This window comes from Malania oleifera, chromosome 12, assembly GCF_029873635.1.
Source record: "Malania oleifera isolate guangnan ecotype guangnan chromosome 12, ASM2987363v1, whole genome shotgun sequence".
NCBI classification, from domain to species: domain Eukaryota; kingdom Viridiplantae; phylum Streptophyta; class Magnoliopsida; order Santalales; family Ximeniaceae; genus Malania; species Malania oleifera.
This window is the reverse complement of record NC_080428.1, coordinates 79029464-79046301: the sequence shown is the minus strand read 5'-3', so window position 1 is coordinate 79046301 and position 16838 is coordinate 79029464. Positions and strand designations below refer to the sequence as shown.

Below are 16838 nucleotides of genomic sequence, written 5' to 3'. Positions count from 1 at the left end.
ACGTCAGAATCTTTGTAATTAATTTACTATTGCTGTATATTCTTTTATTCCTTTTTTTTTTTTTTCGTTTTTATTCAACCAATATGTAACAAATCTTTTCTGTTTGTGAAAAAGTCTCCACGTGTGCAGCTCGGTTGTATAGCGAACCACCATTAAGTGGAGCCCCCTCCCCTCCTCGGCTTCATTAATAATTTCCTTCACAGTCCTCATCGGAACACTTCCCCATCTCCTTTCCTTTTCAATAATACCAATTTTAACTCCCCCCTTTTATTAGTTTAGGAATTTCTGCTCTGTCCTCCTCCCTGTTTTGTTGTGTTTTGCTTTGGTTGTGGTGTAGACTGGTAGAGAAGCACCATTGGGTCCAGCCGAATTCGGTCAAAACCACCACACCACACCACACATCAACATTTGTGTCCCAAAAAGAAAAAATCACTGATGCCTTCTTCTTCCCCTCCTCCTCCTCCTCCTATAACCAACTTGAAAAATCAAGCTGCCAAAATACAAAGATATCATTATACAGCATTAAATTGGGATACACAGAGACAAAGTAAGGGATTGAATATCTATTTCCACCTCCACCCCCATCCCTCACTTCAAATAGAGTAAATAAATCGCCCCAGGGCATGTCTCATGTGGTAAACTCGTCCAGTGGGTGTGCCTCTCACGAGGTCAGCCTATGTGCCTCTCGAGTTCGAGTTTCCCCTCGGTTCCTGAATTTATACACTCGTGGTGCTGTGGAGCTAGTTTCACGGGGCGCGGGAATAATCTTAGCTGTGTTGTAATCTGATAGATGCCGACTGAGGACACCGGTGATATAAAAAAAAAAAAATAGAGTAAATAAATTTCTCAGCCCTTTTCTCAAGTTTGAATTTTGAGGCTTCTACGACACCCTGCATCTCAAGAGTAATAAATTTCTCAGCCCTTTTCTCAAGTTTGAATTTTGAGGCTTCTACTACAACTTGCATCTCATAGTTGCCACGTCAATACACAATCCATTAACAAACAAATAAACAAATCAGGGTTGATGGCCCCATGCCAGTTAATGCTTGAAAGCATATCCGTTATTCTCACGTTCATTTCATTACTTTTTTTTTTTTTATCATTAAAATGTTACATTTAAGTTGTAGGATTTGGCTTACAGAATGTGAACACCCAAAAAATAAATCATCAAAATTTAGGGTTTATTTAGGAGTTGGAAATAATTTTAATTATTAATTTTAAAAAATTATAAATATATCATCTTATTTTAAAATTTTGAATATTTAAATAAAAACTTAAATATAATCAAAAAGAAAAGGTGTCTAATTTTTCACAATTGAATAGATCTAAATGGATTATTTCATTCACAAAATCTTTTTTTGGAAACATTTGCAAAAGCTTCTCCAAAATTTTACTGAAACACAATGAATGAAAATTTTCAAAGACAATACAAAAATGAAAAAGGATAAGATATACTTACTTAGAAATTGAGAGTTGCCGTGAACATGCAGTTAGAAATAATTTACTGTCATCTTTGAGCCGATTCTAATCCCATGATTTACCTGCAAATCACCAAAAAATCATGCATTAGAAAATTTAGAAAAAAAAAAAAACAAATAAGACTAAACGGAATTTGAAAATTTTAAAAATAAAATAAAACAAAACAAAACAGATAAATGGGAAAAAATAGGGGAAAAAAAGGCCTATATACATCAAGCCACGTGGAAGCAACGTACACGGGCGTAACGCAATGGTAACGGAGTGACGTGGCGCCTGAAGCGAATTTTACGGAAAATGGTTGGCACTGGTTATTACGGTTCGTTACAACGGTGTACAAAGACGGAGGGGAATACCGGAACCCTAACGGAACGATAACGGAATCAAAGAAGCAGAAATGACCTGCAACAACAACAACGGCGTCCACAGCTCAAAAATAATGGACGAACATAAACTCACCATCATCAACACATTTGAATTCAAAAGACTGAAAATTCATTAATGGCAAAGGGATCATATCAATCCAAGCTGACGATTTACAGTCCCATGAATTACATAACAGAGCGACTTCGTTCTTCCTGGATTTGTTCGATCGATCTTCACCATTTCATTTTCCTATTGGTAGTATTTTTCATTTTTTTTAAATATATATGTTCATATATATGAAGATCTTAGTCCTGGCTCGTCAAATTTAGAGGCTATTGCCAGTGGTTGCCGTTGTGAATAAGGTAGATGTGGCTAGGGTTATTTCCATGAGCATGATAGGCATAGTGAGGAACCTTCCCGGCTGAGGACTTCTCGAAGCAGAGGGGAAATACCACCGGCCGGGGGAAGACCTGACGGAATCTTGGATCGGCCGCCGGCGCCGGGAACCTCGAGGCGGAAGCAACCGACGACTTCGACGAAGGGGCCGAGGAAGGGGGAGGGGAGATTTTTTTGAGCGATTTGGGCGGAGAGAGGAAGGCTCTGATCTTTATAGACGAGGAGGTCGCCGATGAAATTGAGGCAGCGCGATCGTACTCCTCGATGAGATTGGCGAGGTCCTCATCGGAGGTGATGGACACCAAGGCGTCCAGATCTTCCGTCGGCAGCTGACACCTCAGGCTCACCGACGACCCACACAAATCCCCGAGCTTCACCAACAGCTCTGTTCACAGCACAGTAGCGGACACCACATCACATAAGATATAAATTTCACTCCCAAATCTCAAATCAACCCCTCAAAATACATAACATACATCAAACCATTTTACTTTCTTTAACAGAATAAATAAATAAATAAATAAACAGAACAATGAACGACTAAACGCAACAAGGGAGCAGAGACTAACCGGAAAAGGAGACGGAACGGTGGACGGCGAGGACGCGGGTGTCGCCGCCGTGGTAACGGAGCTTGCCGTCGGGGTAGCGCGGGAGGATTTTGCCGCCGTAGCTGCAGAGGAACTTGATGGTGGGGGGTTTGACGGCGTCGGGGGAGGCTCCAAACTCCATGGTCCTAGGGGGTTTCCCGGAGACGAGGGAAATGGAGTCCAGTTTAGCTGCGGAGAGAAAGAGAAACGGAGTAGAAATTGTTGGGAGGAGGGAGAAGGGAGGGAGAGGGGTGGTTCAAGCCAATGCAAGGTACCATTGGGGGCTTATTTATAGAAGGCGTGTGGTTTAATTTATCGCAGAAAGAAAAGAAGAGAAAAGAAAAGAAGGAGAGGACCACCACCGCACGTCAGCGAGATTCCTCTACCATTGGCCGGCGGTTACCTGTTAAAGCCCCTCCAAACTCAAAGAATAATACAACATTATTCTTATAATGACAAGGAAAATAATAAAAATTTCAATCCCAAGGGAGAGCACCTCTAAGATACTTACAAAATTAATTTTCCACAAGTCCATAAATATTTTCTTTGAGAAAATACAAAGGAGTACAATCTCATAAAATTACAAACTGGCCTAATAAAAAAAAATTAAATATTATATGTAAAACTCACAAGATTATTACTAATCACTTGTACTCCTATTTCACTTGTGATGATCACAGATTTGTAATATTTTTTAATATTTTGAAATAAAAAAATATAATAAAATTATATAAACCAAATGACAACTTGCTTTAAATTTTAGATATTTTTCATTTATACATACTTCCTTAAACATCCATCCATATTTCATTCTTATTTAGTTTCTTACTATTTTTTTCTTCTTAAAACTTTGAAAAGAATAACAAGTGAGACCCACAAATTTTTGGCCTCTCCCTAACTACATACTTCTATTTTAATTTGCCAATCTATTTCTTTTGAAAAGAAATAGATGCGTTTTCGCAAATTAGAGGCCACAAATTTTTCACTAAACATTAAATCTTAAATAAGACATATTTAAGAAATAGCAAACAAGATGATTTAGTTTTATCTTCTTAAGTTAAAAAACAGTAATGCATAATCAATGAAAAAATATATAATTATTGCATTTGATTAATTAGTTATTTTTGGTTTATTGAGGATGATTTGGTCTACACAACATAAGTAGTCATCTTGTCGCTTATCTCATATCTATTCTAATTCTTTCTAACATTCTGAGCTTGAGAATTTTACCATAAAAGATCAAAATTTAAATTACGTATTCCCTTATGGTCAGTCAAAAGAAAAATAAGAAAGAAATTCATTTTCAACTATATTTTCTCTCTATATCAAATATATTTTTAAATAAAAATTATTCTAATAAGATTAAAAATTAAGAAAAACCAAATGTTAAGGATGTGCAAAATTAACTTTTTTTTTTTATTGATTTGATCTATATTTTATTTATTTATTTCTCATTTTTCTTGATAACCAAACAGAAAAAAAGTAGACTCCTTCTTATTTTCTTCTATTTTCCTCAATATTTTCTAAATTTCAAACTAACATTTTAGACACTTTCAAATATTTTGAATTAATATATAATTTATTATAAGCTAATAAAAATGGATTACAATTGAATCTATGGTTATTTGTATCTATCTTCACTTTTATTAGCATTAATGATCATATAATAGTGCTAGTAATTATTTTAACGAGCCAAGCAAAAGCAAATATCCACCATCGACACTGGTAAAAGTTTAAAAATGGTTCGGGAGGGGGAGCTAAAAAGGTACAAATTAAAATTTAGTGCATACTACATTTTGAAAAATTTACATGAAAAATAAGATTTACTTCCAAATCAAATAATAGTACTCATTAATACATTTAATGTATATCCAAAACTTTTAAGAATACTGGATAAATTATTATTAATCTTATTTATGTTAATTAAATTTTCATTGTTTTTAAGTATTTCAAACTTCCACCGACCAGTTACTCAAATTATTGTTGTATGATGCTTATCTTGAATTTTCGTATAATACAAAAATTTATTCAAACCTTCTTTGAAGTTAAAGACATGATTTAGAAAAAAAAAAAATCCTTTTAACTTAAACTATTGGGTAAAAGATATTCACCTCTCTTGAGATTTGGTAAAAAGATAGAGACTTCTCCTGAGGTTTCAAAAACGTCACATATCTCCCTTCATGTTTCAAAAATGTCAGACCTTCCCTAAAATTTACCAAGAAGACACAAACCTCCCCTAAAAAAACTTTAAAAAAAAAAAAAAAGGCGGTACCTCCATTTATTTATTAATATACCCTCACTTTTAGCGGAGAAATATCGTAGTTACATGATAAAACAAAAAGGGGAGTACATAAAAACTCTCCCAAAACTAGAAACCAACCAAACTAAGATAATAAAACTAAACATAATTAACATAGAAGATAAAAACATAAACACAACCAAAATCAAAACAAAAAACACCAAACAAAACTCTAGAATTGAACTAACGACGAATGGAAACGAGTGTCTTTTTATCCTTTTACAAAATATAAGGAAGACTAGTATCTTTTTAGCAAACATGAGAGGGGGTTCTTAAAGTTCTTGAAATCTCATAAGAGGTCCCTAAAATTTTTGAAACTTCAAGGGAGGAGATTGTCATTTTGCCAAAATGCAAGGGGAGTTAGTATTTTTTAGCCTATACTATTTTTGTAATAACCCAAAAAAATGTAGAATAATAATAATGATCATTTAGTTAGTATCAAATGAAAGTGTTTATCTGTTAGGATCCCTGATTCCATGTTTGATGCCTCAGAACGACCTTATCTAAGCGAATGCTTAGAGACCAATGCGGCTCAGTCGCTCCCTAGAGGTCGGTTTAGTCAAAATAAAATTTCATAAGATAAACAGGTTAGACACTGTTTGTACACGTAAATAAGTGCATATACATAAAATTATATTTTTACTGACATAATTTGTAAAAATATGTGATAAAATAATAATAATAATATAGGTATCTAATGTCGGGCCCACAAGATAGTGTGGGGTCCACATGAGTCCCTAATTTGTGTGGGGTCCACGTGAGTCTCGAAATTGTGTAGGGCTCATAAAATCGTATGAGAACTATTGGAGTTACATATGACTCACTTGAGTCTCGAAGTTGTGTGAGGTCTACAAGTCATATGCAGCCCATATAAGTTTTCAAAATTTCAACTTAATTCGTTTTCATATATATATACACTAAAACATAGTTTAAAAATAAGAACAATGATAATAATAATGATTTCAAAATAAATAAATAATTATATAAATTAAAAATTAATTAAATGGGAATGTCAACAAGCACTCTCATTTTCCCCACATGTACCCCCATCTCCATCTCATACCTATCATCCCAAACTCATCCCAAGCTCGTCCCATGCCCATCTCATGCCCATTCCTTGCTCATTCCTTTATTTAAAAAAAATTATAATTTTACCACTTTCCCCATACTTTTACAAATTTTATTTTCTTCCCTAAAATTTTCTTATAAATAGGAAGTTCTCAACCTTCATTTTTCATAAAAATTTTCCAAAAGAAGAGAAAAATTGATGAGTGAAAGAATTAATGGTGGAGGGAAAATTTTTGTTACAATTAAAATTCTCACTCACCATGTAACGACCTGCTATTTAACTAAGGTTTTTTTTTTTTTTTTTATACTATAAAATTTACAATGCTCTAACACCAAACTGGATTAAACCCAACCATCAACTTAAGCAGTGAAAAGTAGAAATCAAACAAACATAACCATATGTAATTATATACAATATCAGAGTACTAACATGTTTCCCAAAATCTACACATATGATTGTTCCCCAAATATCCTCAACTAGTGAGGACTATACAAAAATACTCCCAAAAAATATACTCACTCTCAACTGACAGGGCAGTACTGAGGCCCCTCAATCTGCGTGCCTGATCTGCTCGCCTAACTAGATCACTTGAAAAATGTAAAAGTAACGGGATGAGCCAACGCTCAGTAAGACGAAATATGTTATTGCTAGTGTGTGGCAAATGAGTTACAATATTATGAAAATATGTTTCTATATAATCATGTATAACTGGATCTATAAATACAGTACAAGTAATAGAAACCACCACCATTTCCATGTTGCTTAACATATCTGTATTTTAGGTTTCTACTCAAAATACTTCTAATGTATGTAAGTATATTCTATGTCTCTGTAAATCTGTATATACGTAATAGTAACTGAAAACTTCCTTATGGATAACCGTGTGTCATGATTTAACCCCTCAAGACAGGGTTGTGCGGCCCGTAGGCGGGATCTACCCTGGCTGGCCGACCAGGGTAAACCACTATACTCCCTCAGTCAGATCGGCCACTCCTCAACCTATATTTGATGGGGAGTCTGTCCACGTCTAGGCACGATCGACCTACTACCATGTATTATCCAAATAGGTGGTTGCACTCTGAACTGAAATATTTGTAGTTATGGTACCGTGCTCTCTAACTGTATGGTCCAACAGGGTATGATTTTATATAATATATTTCTATATACAACTAACTTATTTATCATGATTTTGAAATAAATGTTTTAACCATGACACTGAAATAAATTGTAACCGTGTCAATTGTATTTTTGAACTGAACTGTAATCTGTAAGTCATGATACTGAAAACTGTATAATCATGATATTCAGTAATTACTATAAAACATATCCATTGGATGTATATTCTGTAAAACATACTCTGAAAATACTGTAAAACATGCTTCTGTACTATATTTACATACTCAAGCCACATAGTAATTTAATACATAATATTCATAATTAATAAACTGTATAAAATCCTGTTGTGAATAATAATAAGGTAAAATATACATTTCCATACTGGAAATCATTTTAGAACTACCTAACATAGCATATTTCCTTTAACTGATTTCTGCTAAAATCCCTCTACTGAGACGGGTCCTACACCCGCAGGGATCTCCACTCGACAACTTGAAAAATCATATATCCCATAACAAAATGTCACTATTTCTACGTCTACAACATTTTCTACAACTTCTAAAAAGTCAAATTTCAAATAAAAGACCTTACCCTAGATTTAGGATGAATTCCAACTTCATCCCACCGACGATCCGCTCCGACAGACTTGCAAAGAATTCCTTTAGGAGCGTCATGGTGGCCTCAGATTGTCGATCCGGTAACTGACGGGGCCGAAGTTGAAGAAAGAAGGGTGAGGAACCGTAGGAGAGAGAAAAAGGGTTTTTCGGCTGAAATTTCTGCATAAAATCCGAGTTGAACACTATTTATACGGCGGCCTTCGTTGACGAGACACGTCATCTTGTTGAAGAGTCCTTAAGTAATTTCGTCAACGAATTTCAGACGGCCTAAAACCCCTTTCGGTATTTTCTGGTCGACGAAGCTCGCCCTCGTCGACGATGTCCTACTGTACCCTCGTCGACGAATCCCATGTATTCGTCGACGAGGCCCTAATAAATTTATTGGGGTATTTTTTCCAAAGTGCGATGTCGTCGATGAACGCGAGCATTCGTCGACGAAGTCGACTGCCTCCTTCTGTTACTGTTTCCATTTCTCTCCCTCTTTATTATTTAAATAACATTATTCTTCGGGTCGTTACACACCCACTCTTTCTGATATCATTTTGTAGAGAAATTCATTGTGATCGTATCACAAGATTAAGTAAGGGGTAAGTAAATTTGATTATGTTAGATTTTTATTTAAAATTTATACCCGAATTTATTTGTAAGTAAATTTTGATTATGTTAGTTATTTTCATAAAATTCTCTCGACTTTATTTTTACGTATATTTAATTATATCAATTTTATCTTTAATATATTTGCATAGAAATGTTCTAAACCCCTATGGTATTTTACAATATTAATTTTTATTCAATAAAATATTTTTAACATGAAAATTGTGTGGCATGAATTTATTTTTACGTTGCATATTTCACGAAAATATAAGTAAAGATGACATGAGTTGATTTTTTTACGTTACGTATTTCACGAAAATATGAGTAAATATGAGATTTTCATGATATTATTTTAATTGTATAAACATATAATAAAATATTTTCAAAATCCCTTATGGCTCAGACGATACAGAAATTATGAATGTTCGGTACCGCAGCTTCAAGTTTAAACGGATCAGAGTGCACACACACTGTTTACAAAGTGGTTATATAGGGTAATAGATTTCTCTTAAGTGCACACCTAGTTCTGATTTAGGACTTAATAGAGAAAATCTCACTTAATGATTATGTACGTTATTTTAATTTGGCCGGCCAGCCAATTAAGTCCAGTTTTCGGACTGTACAACCCAATCATGGGGGTAAACATGATTTACGGCTAATAGAAACATGACTTACGGCTAACAGGACTAAGGGTGGTTTTTATAATACATGTATATACATATTTAATTATGTGTACAAAATTATTGATGATTTGAAAGAAAAATATATGTTTATATGAACAAGATCATTCTTGTGTCTGAATGATGATCTAAAGGAAATGTATAAGGATATATATATGTATGTATGTATATAATTAAATATTATAATTACAGTTTTAAAGTTAAAAATTTAATTTAACAGTTACAGTGTATGATTATAAAATTTTACTGTCGTAGTTGATGGTAAAAGTTTTATGTAGAAATTTTTAATTTTATATTTATTTTAAAAACAGTTTTGAAGTTATAGTATTAAATATTATTTTACAAAATTATAAAAACTCATTTTGGTCACACACTAATAATAATCTTATTTACTTATTGAGTGTCGTCTCACCCCATTCATATTTTACATTTTAGATAACTATGAATGGCATATCGGTAATCAGGAATGCGAGCATGCGGGTGGGAATAGAAAAAAAAAAGTTTGATTAGAAATATTAGTATTATGTCAGATGATTATGTTTGTGTAACTTTTATTCTTTTAGAATAAATGATTGTAATATGATTAATTAGCACTCTAGTTTAATAATGATCAAGCTTATTTACTTCCACTGTAAATCAATGGTAAAAAGTAAACATCCCAGACATTTCGGAGTTTGGGGTATTACATTTGGTATAAGAGAAATAGGTTATAGGTTATGTAGACTTTAAGAAATAATTTTACTAGAGCATAGGCATAAATCATGATGTGGGCAAGATCGGGTAAACTAGGATGTTTTTCTTTTGCCTATAACCTTAATTAAACTTTAAAGATAAGGTTATGATTTTAAAATAACTCTAGTCCTTTCCTTTAGAATGGACCTAAAGAACAACAATGTGAGTGTTGAAAGAAACGAGAATAATATGGGGACTTGTAATGAATAAGACATCAATGCTACTATGGTGTTGCGTGATATGACCCAAGTCATGGGGGAATTTCTGTGGAACTCTAAGGAATGGAATGGTCCACCAACCCATGAAGGTTGTATGATTAAACAGTTCAATCGAATGCACCCTCCGACTTTTGAGGGAAAAGCTGATCCAATTGCTCCAAAAAATTGGATACAAGAAATGGAAGAAATGCTACAAATCCTTTGTTGCATAGATGAACAAAAGGTGTTATATTCTGCTTATAAATGACTGGTGAGGCCAAACGCTAGTGGAACTTGAAAAAGTTACTCCTAGAGGAAGGACCAAATCCAACAATCCTTACATGGGAGCATTTTAAGGAAGTTTTTCTACATACTATCGAGGTTCCCATTGGTTCCCGATGAATCAGTGAAAGCCTGAAAGTTTGAACAAGGTTTGAACTTAAGGATTTATTAACTGGTAGTAGTACTCGAGGTCGAAGACTTCTCCAAATTGGTAAACAAAGCAACAGTGGCAGAAGAAAGCCTACAAAGGAGTGTAGAAATATTATACCAGAGAAAGAGACCCATGCCACAAAGGTTTCACTTTAGTAGAAATGAAGGACCTTGGAAAAGGAGCAACAACAATAATAATAATTTGGGGCAAAGGGAAATAACGAGAAATCCAAAAAATGCACAAAGCACCCCTTGTCCAAAGTGCAACAAAATACATAGGGGTGAGTGTCAGGCCGGATTAGGGGTCTGTTATCGATGTGGTAAAGCTGGTCACTTGCAACGAGAATGCCCACAAAACAACTCTTAAAACCCAAATCAGCAAAGGAGAGGAAACTAGGCACCTTGAAACAATAATCCACAGAACATTGCTAAGGCGCGTGTCTATGTCCTCACTCCAGGAGATGTAGAAAATACTAATGATGTGGTGACAAGTATTATTCTCATATTCGCTAAGAAAACAGTAGTATTATTTGATTATGGAGTCACACACTCCTTTATATCTACGACGTATGTTAAAATATGTGGGGTAGAGACTCAACCATTAGAAACTGAGTTATCTGTGGTTACACCAATGGGAACCTCGATAGTATGTAGAAAAATACTTAAAGGTTACTCAATTTGTGTTGAGGAAAGAATACTACCAGCTAACTTGGTAGTATTTAGTATGCATGGATTTAACGTAATTCTTGGGATGGACTGACTAGCTTCTAACTATGCTAATATAAATTGCTATAATAAGGAAATGATGTTCAGACCTCCCGGAGAGCAAGAATACAAGTTCAATGGAACTCGTGTACGCCATTCACCACAAATATTGTCGATCATCCAGCCAAAGAGATTAATCCCAATAGTAAGGAAATTCTCGGATGTATTCCTTAAGGATTTACCTAGGCTACCTCTTGACCGCGAAATCGAGTTTGTTATCGACCGACTACAAGGGACGGCACCGATATCTAAAGCTCCATACAAAATGACACCGATAGAATTGAAAGAACTGAAGGAACAATTACAAGAGCTGCTGGACAAAGGATTCATTAGTCCCAGTGTGTCACCATGGGGAGCACTAGTACTATTCGTTTTCATATATAGAGAAAATATCATTTAATGATTATATACGTTGATTTAGTTTGACCAGCCAACCAGTTAAGTCCAGTTTTCAGACTGCACAACCCAGTCATGGGGGTAAACATGACTTACGGCTAATAGAAACATGACTTATGACTAACAGGCATAAGGGTAATTTTTATAATATATGTATCTACATATTTAATTACGTGTACAAAATTATTAATGATTTGTATGAAAAGTATATGTTTATATGAACAAGATCATTCTTGTATCTAAATGATGATCTAAAGGAAATGTATAAGAAAAAAAACATATATATATATATATATATAAAATTAAATATTATAATTACAGTTTTAAAGTTAAAAGTTTAATTTAATAGTTACAGTATATGGTTATAAAATTTTATTGTTATAGTTGATGGTAAAAGTTTTAAGCAGAAATTTTAAGTAGCCTTGAAGTTTTAGTATTAAATATTATTTTACAAAATTATAAAAGCTCATTTTGACCACAGACTAATAATAATCTTATTTACTTATTGAACGTTGTCTTACCCTAAGCATATTTTACATTTCAGATAACTATGAAGGACATATCGGAAATCAGATATAACAAGCATACGGGTGGGAATAGAATAACAAAGTTTGATTAAAAATATTAGTATGATGTCAGATGATTATGTTTGTGTAATTTTTCTTCTTTTGGAATAAATGATTGTAATACGGTTAATTATCGCTCTGGTTTAATAATAATCGAGTTTATTTACTTCCGCTGTAAATAAATGATAAAAAGTAAACATCCGAGACCCTTCAGGGTTGTGGGGTATTACAATTTTAATACTTTTTTTTATAGCCAAATGATAGAGGTTAGTGATTATTCAATATAATTTAATTTTTTATTAGGTCATTATATTTCAAATTTATAGTGGGTGTATATCTTGTTTCTTTAATAATTTAAATATAAGGGGAGATTATTCATTGGAACAATGATGCATGTGATGACTTAATCAACCTTTGTTGTAGTAATTGGAAGATTATGTCATATTAGCAATTAGCACTATGATATGCTATTTCCATGATTAGAAAATATTTTAAAAAACAAATCAAATGACGAGCACTCTATAAATAGTACTTAAAATTAAAATAAAAAACTTCACATGGCTCCCAGTTGGGTCAGTTCAAGTGATGAGAGCGAGTTGTAATTTTGGTGACTCTAAGGTCACAGGTTCGAGTTTAGTGCCGCACCAGAGATGCATCAATGGGCGGACAACTTTCATCCCCCGAGTTTAGTGCTGCACCATAGTGTCTAAAGTAACATGATGGTGATTAGAATCCCCAAGTTATCAATAACAAAAAAATGAACTTCACATGACTTTGGCTATTTTTGGATTCTCAACTATTTTGCCTCAACCAATCAAATAAATAGTTTTAAGAGAGGTGTGTGTGTGTATGCGTGTGGGCATTGAATACTTTTAAAATTTATTTGAAAAAATCTTAAACGTTTAAGTCACTATTCCCACCTACATATGTTTTAGAATCTATTTTGGTGCCTTCCTTATTGTATTGGATGATCTTTAGTCCAACTTTCAAGACTTGTATGTATGGCCTCAATTTTAATTTTATAAAATAATTAAAAGAATAAATATTATCTTTTAATTTTTCAAGTTTGATAGGAAAGGTAGAAAATATTTTTTTTAAATGATTTTTTTAAAAAAAATTCTTGTACAAAATGTTAGAACATTAAATAACCATGTAACATTTTTGTAATTTCCTTTTAAAAATAGAAACAAGAAATAGAAGCGTGTTGATGAACAAAACTTAATTATATTACACGATTGGTTTATACTAAATGATTAGAGGTCGAGAAAAGAATACTCGACACCTCTCATTGTGCAGCAAGTAATAATTTGGATATTTAGTTAATCATAGCCCCATTTATTAACAACATAATTTTTCTTTGCTATGATGAAATTTAAAAGAATCAAACTATCTAAAGAAAATAATACTAAACGTGGCTTTATGCATTACTAACGGTTATTGACTTTGTCTTTAAGGAAACATCCAAACAGTTATGACCAATTTGGAACTTAAAAAAATATTAAGGAAAAGAAAATAAAATATATAGAAAAAATTATCTTTTTTTCATATTTGGTTATCAAGAAAAGTAAGAAAAAAATAAAAAATATAACAAATCAAAGAACAAAATTTTGATTTTACATATCATTGACATTTGTTTTTTTTTTTTTTTTAATTTAATTATATTAGAATAGTTTTTCTTTTATAATGATATTTGATATAAAGAGAAAATATGATGAAAAATGAATTTGCTTCTTATTTTTTCCCCCTTTTCTTTATTCTTTTTTCCTTTCCCCAATATTTTCCAAGTTCTAAACGGGCAACAAACGAAATCCTTAATCTAAACTAGTCCTTACCCCATGTTTGGAAAAGTCTTCTATTTGTATTTGTATTGAATTTAAATATAATGTAAATTTACATTAAAATTTATTCAAATCCACCCAAATCCAAATCTAATGTCCAGATCCATTCTCTCGAATACAATTTATAATTTTTATATTAAATATATTAAGTTCAAATCTTTTGAAGGGATGAAAAATATATTTGAAATAAAATATGTACTATCCCACATTGTGTGGGGACATAATAAACCTCATAATTCTCATCCCGTGTTTTGATTAGAAGTTACCGTGCCATTTACTCATTTATGAAAATTCAATGACATAAGCATAAATATTTTTAGTAGGATACATATAATTTGGGTCTACAAATATCTACATCTATCATCTATCCCAATTTTCATCCATTCATGCCGATATATACTTTTGAATTTGAGACGTGAAAACGATTACCATATAATTGGACCAACATTTGCTCTTTGATAAATTGGAGCAAGGGGAGATATTACCAAATACCAATACCATATGTACACGTGGCACAGGAGGCAGCTCACATTGAATTGAATCTTGCTCTATCTGATGTCTTCATTTTTTTCGCCTCACCTCCACCATATTCATTTTAAGACAGCCAGAAACTTACTTGATTCTTTTTTTCTGCACCAAAGAATTAAATTATCTCGCAGCGGCAACTTCTTTCAACCGCAGCCTCTCCAACGTTTATACGGCGGGTTCCGCGAGTCGGCAAGACGTAGTTACTTGGTAGTCAAGTTACCTTTGCCGACTTGTTTTGGATTTAACTTGGAAGTAAAAAGTTGTTTTGGATTTAACTTGGAAGTTAAAAGGGAAAGAGTGAGATGCTTGGGCCCACCGCCGAGATATATATAGTTGAATCCACAGGACTTGGGCAAGTCTCGTAATTAGTCATTCAATGTTGACACATAAGATAGGATCGAGAGAGTTCTATAGATACGATTGAGTATTAATTTGATCTAAAAATTTAAATTTATTTGATCTTATGTTATAAATGATTCTGTTTATTCCTTGAATAGAAGTCATTACTTGTTATATAATTAATTAAGAGACATTCTTTAATTTTGAAAAGTAACACAAAATTATTAGAATCCACTCATCACGGCTTCTCTTCCATGTGCTTGCATCCATAGGAAGACATGCATTAACGCTTAAGTCCAATACAAACTCTTTTTAGTAGTGTAGGAAACATTTCTCTCATGGGAGATTAAGTTCATTTCTCCAATAATTGCTTAAGTGAGTTTTGCCCTTGTGTTTTATGAGTTTCAGATTGTATTCCACATGCTTCCAAACTAGTCATACCTTCTACATTTAACCATATTCAGATTTATCTTCCAAACCTAAATAATCCTTATTGGCTTTGATCACACACTTGATTCTTATATTATTAGAATGTTTGATTGAGTTTATTAAACTTTTAATTGACCAAAAAAAAAAAAAAAATGAATGAAAGGAAATTTTAAGTGAAAAAGAAAAAAAAACAATAGAGTCGCCACTAACCTATTTATTATAAGTGCGGTTAGAACATCTATTATACTACTAGTTCATTGGTCACTTAGGTCTAAGGAAACTAACAGTTAATGATCTACGTCACTAGGTTTGGATTTAAGATTACAATTATGCAAAGGGAAGGTATGAGCACCCCTTCACACCCGTCCAATGGACGATACTTGATTAGCCTAAACATTACTTTCAAAAATGATCGATCAAGACTTCAGTTATTCTATCTATTTAAAGACCTGACCCAAGTCAACATTGACTTGGGTCCAAAGTATGGGTCAGACCCGAGTTGGGTATTTGAGCCGGTTGACTTGGACTTGGGTTAAGTTGACTTGGGTCTCTGGGTCTGGTTTGAGTTTTAGATCTGGATCCTTTGACTCGGGTTAGGATATTTTTACCTAGATTTTCGAGTCTGCTTTCTTCAAATCTGGGTTAAAAACCCGAGTCTATTTTTTGGAATTTGATAAGGATTCTTTTGGTTGGTCTTTACTTGGAGAACTATTTAGGGAAATTTGATCTTATTTTTTGGGCTTTAGATTTAGATTTTTGGGATTTTGATTGGCTAAAATTTGGGGAATTTTGGGGCTTATTAATTATGCTTGAGAAATTTCAACCAAGAATTAAGAAATTTAATAGTAGAACTTAAGTAAACGAGTACTAACCTTTTGGACCTCCAATGCTCACCTTTGCACTACTATGTAAGAACCCGAACCATGGTATATGGATTTAATATTTGAAAGAAGGGTAAAGTGGTAATTTGGGCAAACTTCGTTGACGAAGTCCCTTCTGTTCTCGGTGACAAAATTCAGAGGTTCGTCGATGAGGGAATGCCAAGAAGTTCGCAAAAATTAGAAATATCCGGCTCGTCGACGAGGTCACCGTATCATCGACGAAGGCAATGGCAGACTCGTCGACGAGGATGCCAATTTGTCGACGTATCCACCCAAGTCAAAGGGCTATAAATATTCAAAAGGGTTGCTTCCAAGCTAAGTTAGCTTAATATCTTCACCCTCTCTCTCTAAAACTCGAAGCTCTCTCTCTCTCTCTCTTGATTTCTTTGTCGTTCGTCTCCTGATTCGTAAATCGAACATTACTGCGAGGATCAGGGAAGGATTCTCTACGTTTCTAGAGGATCGAAATTTTGTTTCGAGCGATTTCGGGTTTTGGGTTAAAATCGAGGTAAGACTCGGTTTTCTTTTTTGATTT

General features: G+C 33.5%; 1 protein-coding gene across 7 annotated transcripts; it reads right to left on the bottom strand.

Annotated features, from left to right (window-relative positions):
* Nucleotides 1–11: 11 nt before the first annotated feature.
* On the bottom strand, nt 12–3244 carry LOC131144540 (protein PAL OF QUIRKY). Of its 7 annotated transcripts, none has more exons than XM_058093243.1 (5): nt 2808–3244; nt 2256–2623; nt 1716–1878; nt 1460–1541; nt 12–890 (listed from the first exon to the last, which is right to left on the bottom strand). In XM_058093243.1, the coding sequence occupies exons 1-3, from the start codon at nt 2965–2967 to the stop codon at nt 1840–1842; spliced, it is 567 nt and encodes a 188-aa protein (XP_057949226.1). In that variant the 5' UTR covers nt 2968–3244; the 3' UTR covers nt 12–890; nt 1460–1541; nt 1716–1839. The 7 variants fall into 7 exon arrangements, with proteins under 7 accessions (XP_057949226.1, XP_057949221.1, XP_057949225.1 ...); XM_058093238.1 differs by having other exon boundaries at nt 1691–1878; nt 2808–3113; XM_058093242.1 differs by having other exon boundaries at nt 12–797; nt 1691–1878; nt 2808–3113.
* Between the last annotated feature and the right edge of the window lie 13594 nt (nt 3245–16838).

Bases quoted from the DNA above. Each gene is read 5' to 3' on its own strand.
- LOC131144540 (XM_058093237.1), bottom strand. From the start codon at position 2,967: ATGGAGTTTGGAGCCTCCCCCGACGCCGTCAAACCCCCCACCATCAAG. The intron at 2,624-2,807 runs GTTAGTCTCTGC...TGCTGTGAACAG, and splicing joins CCGTTCCGTCTCCTTTTCCG to AGCTGTTGGTGAAGCTCGGG.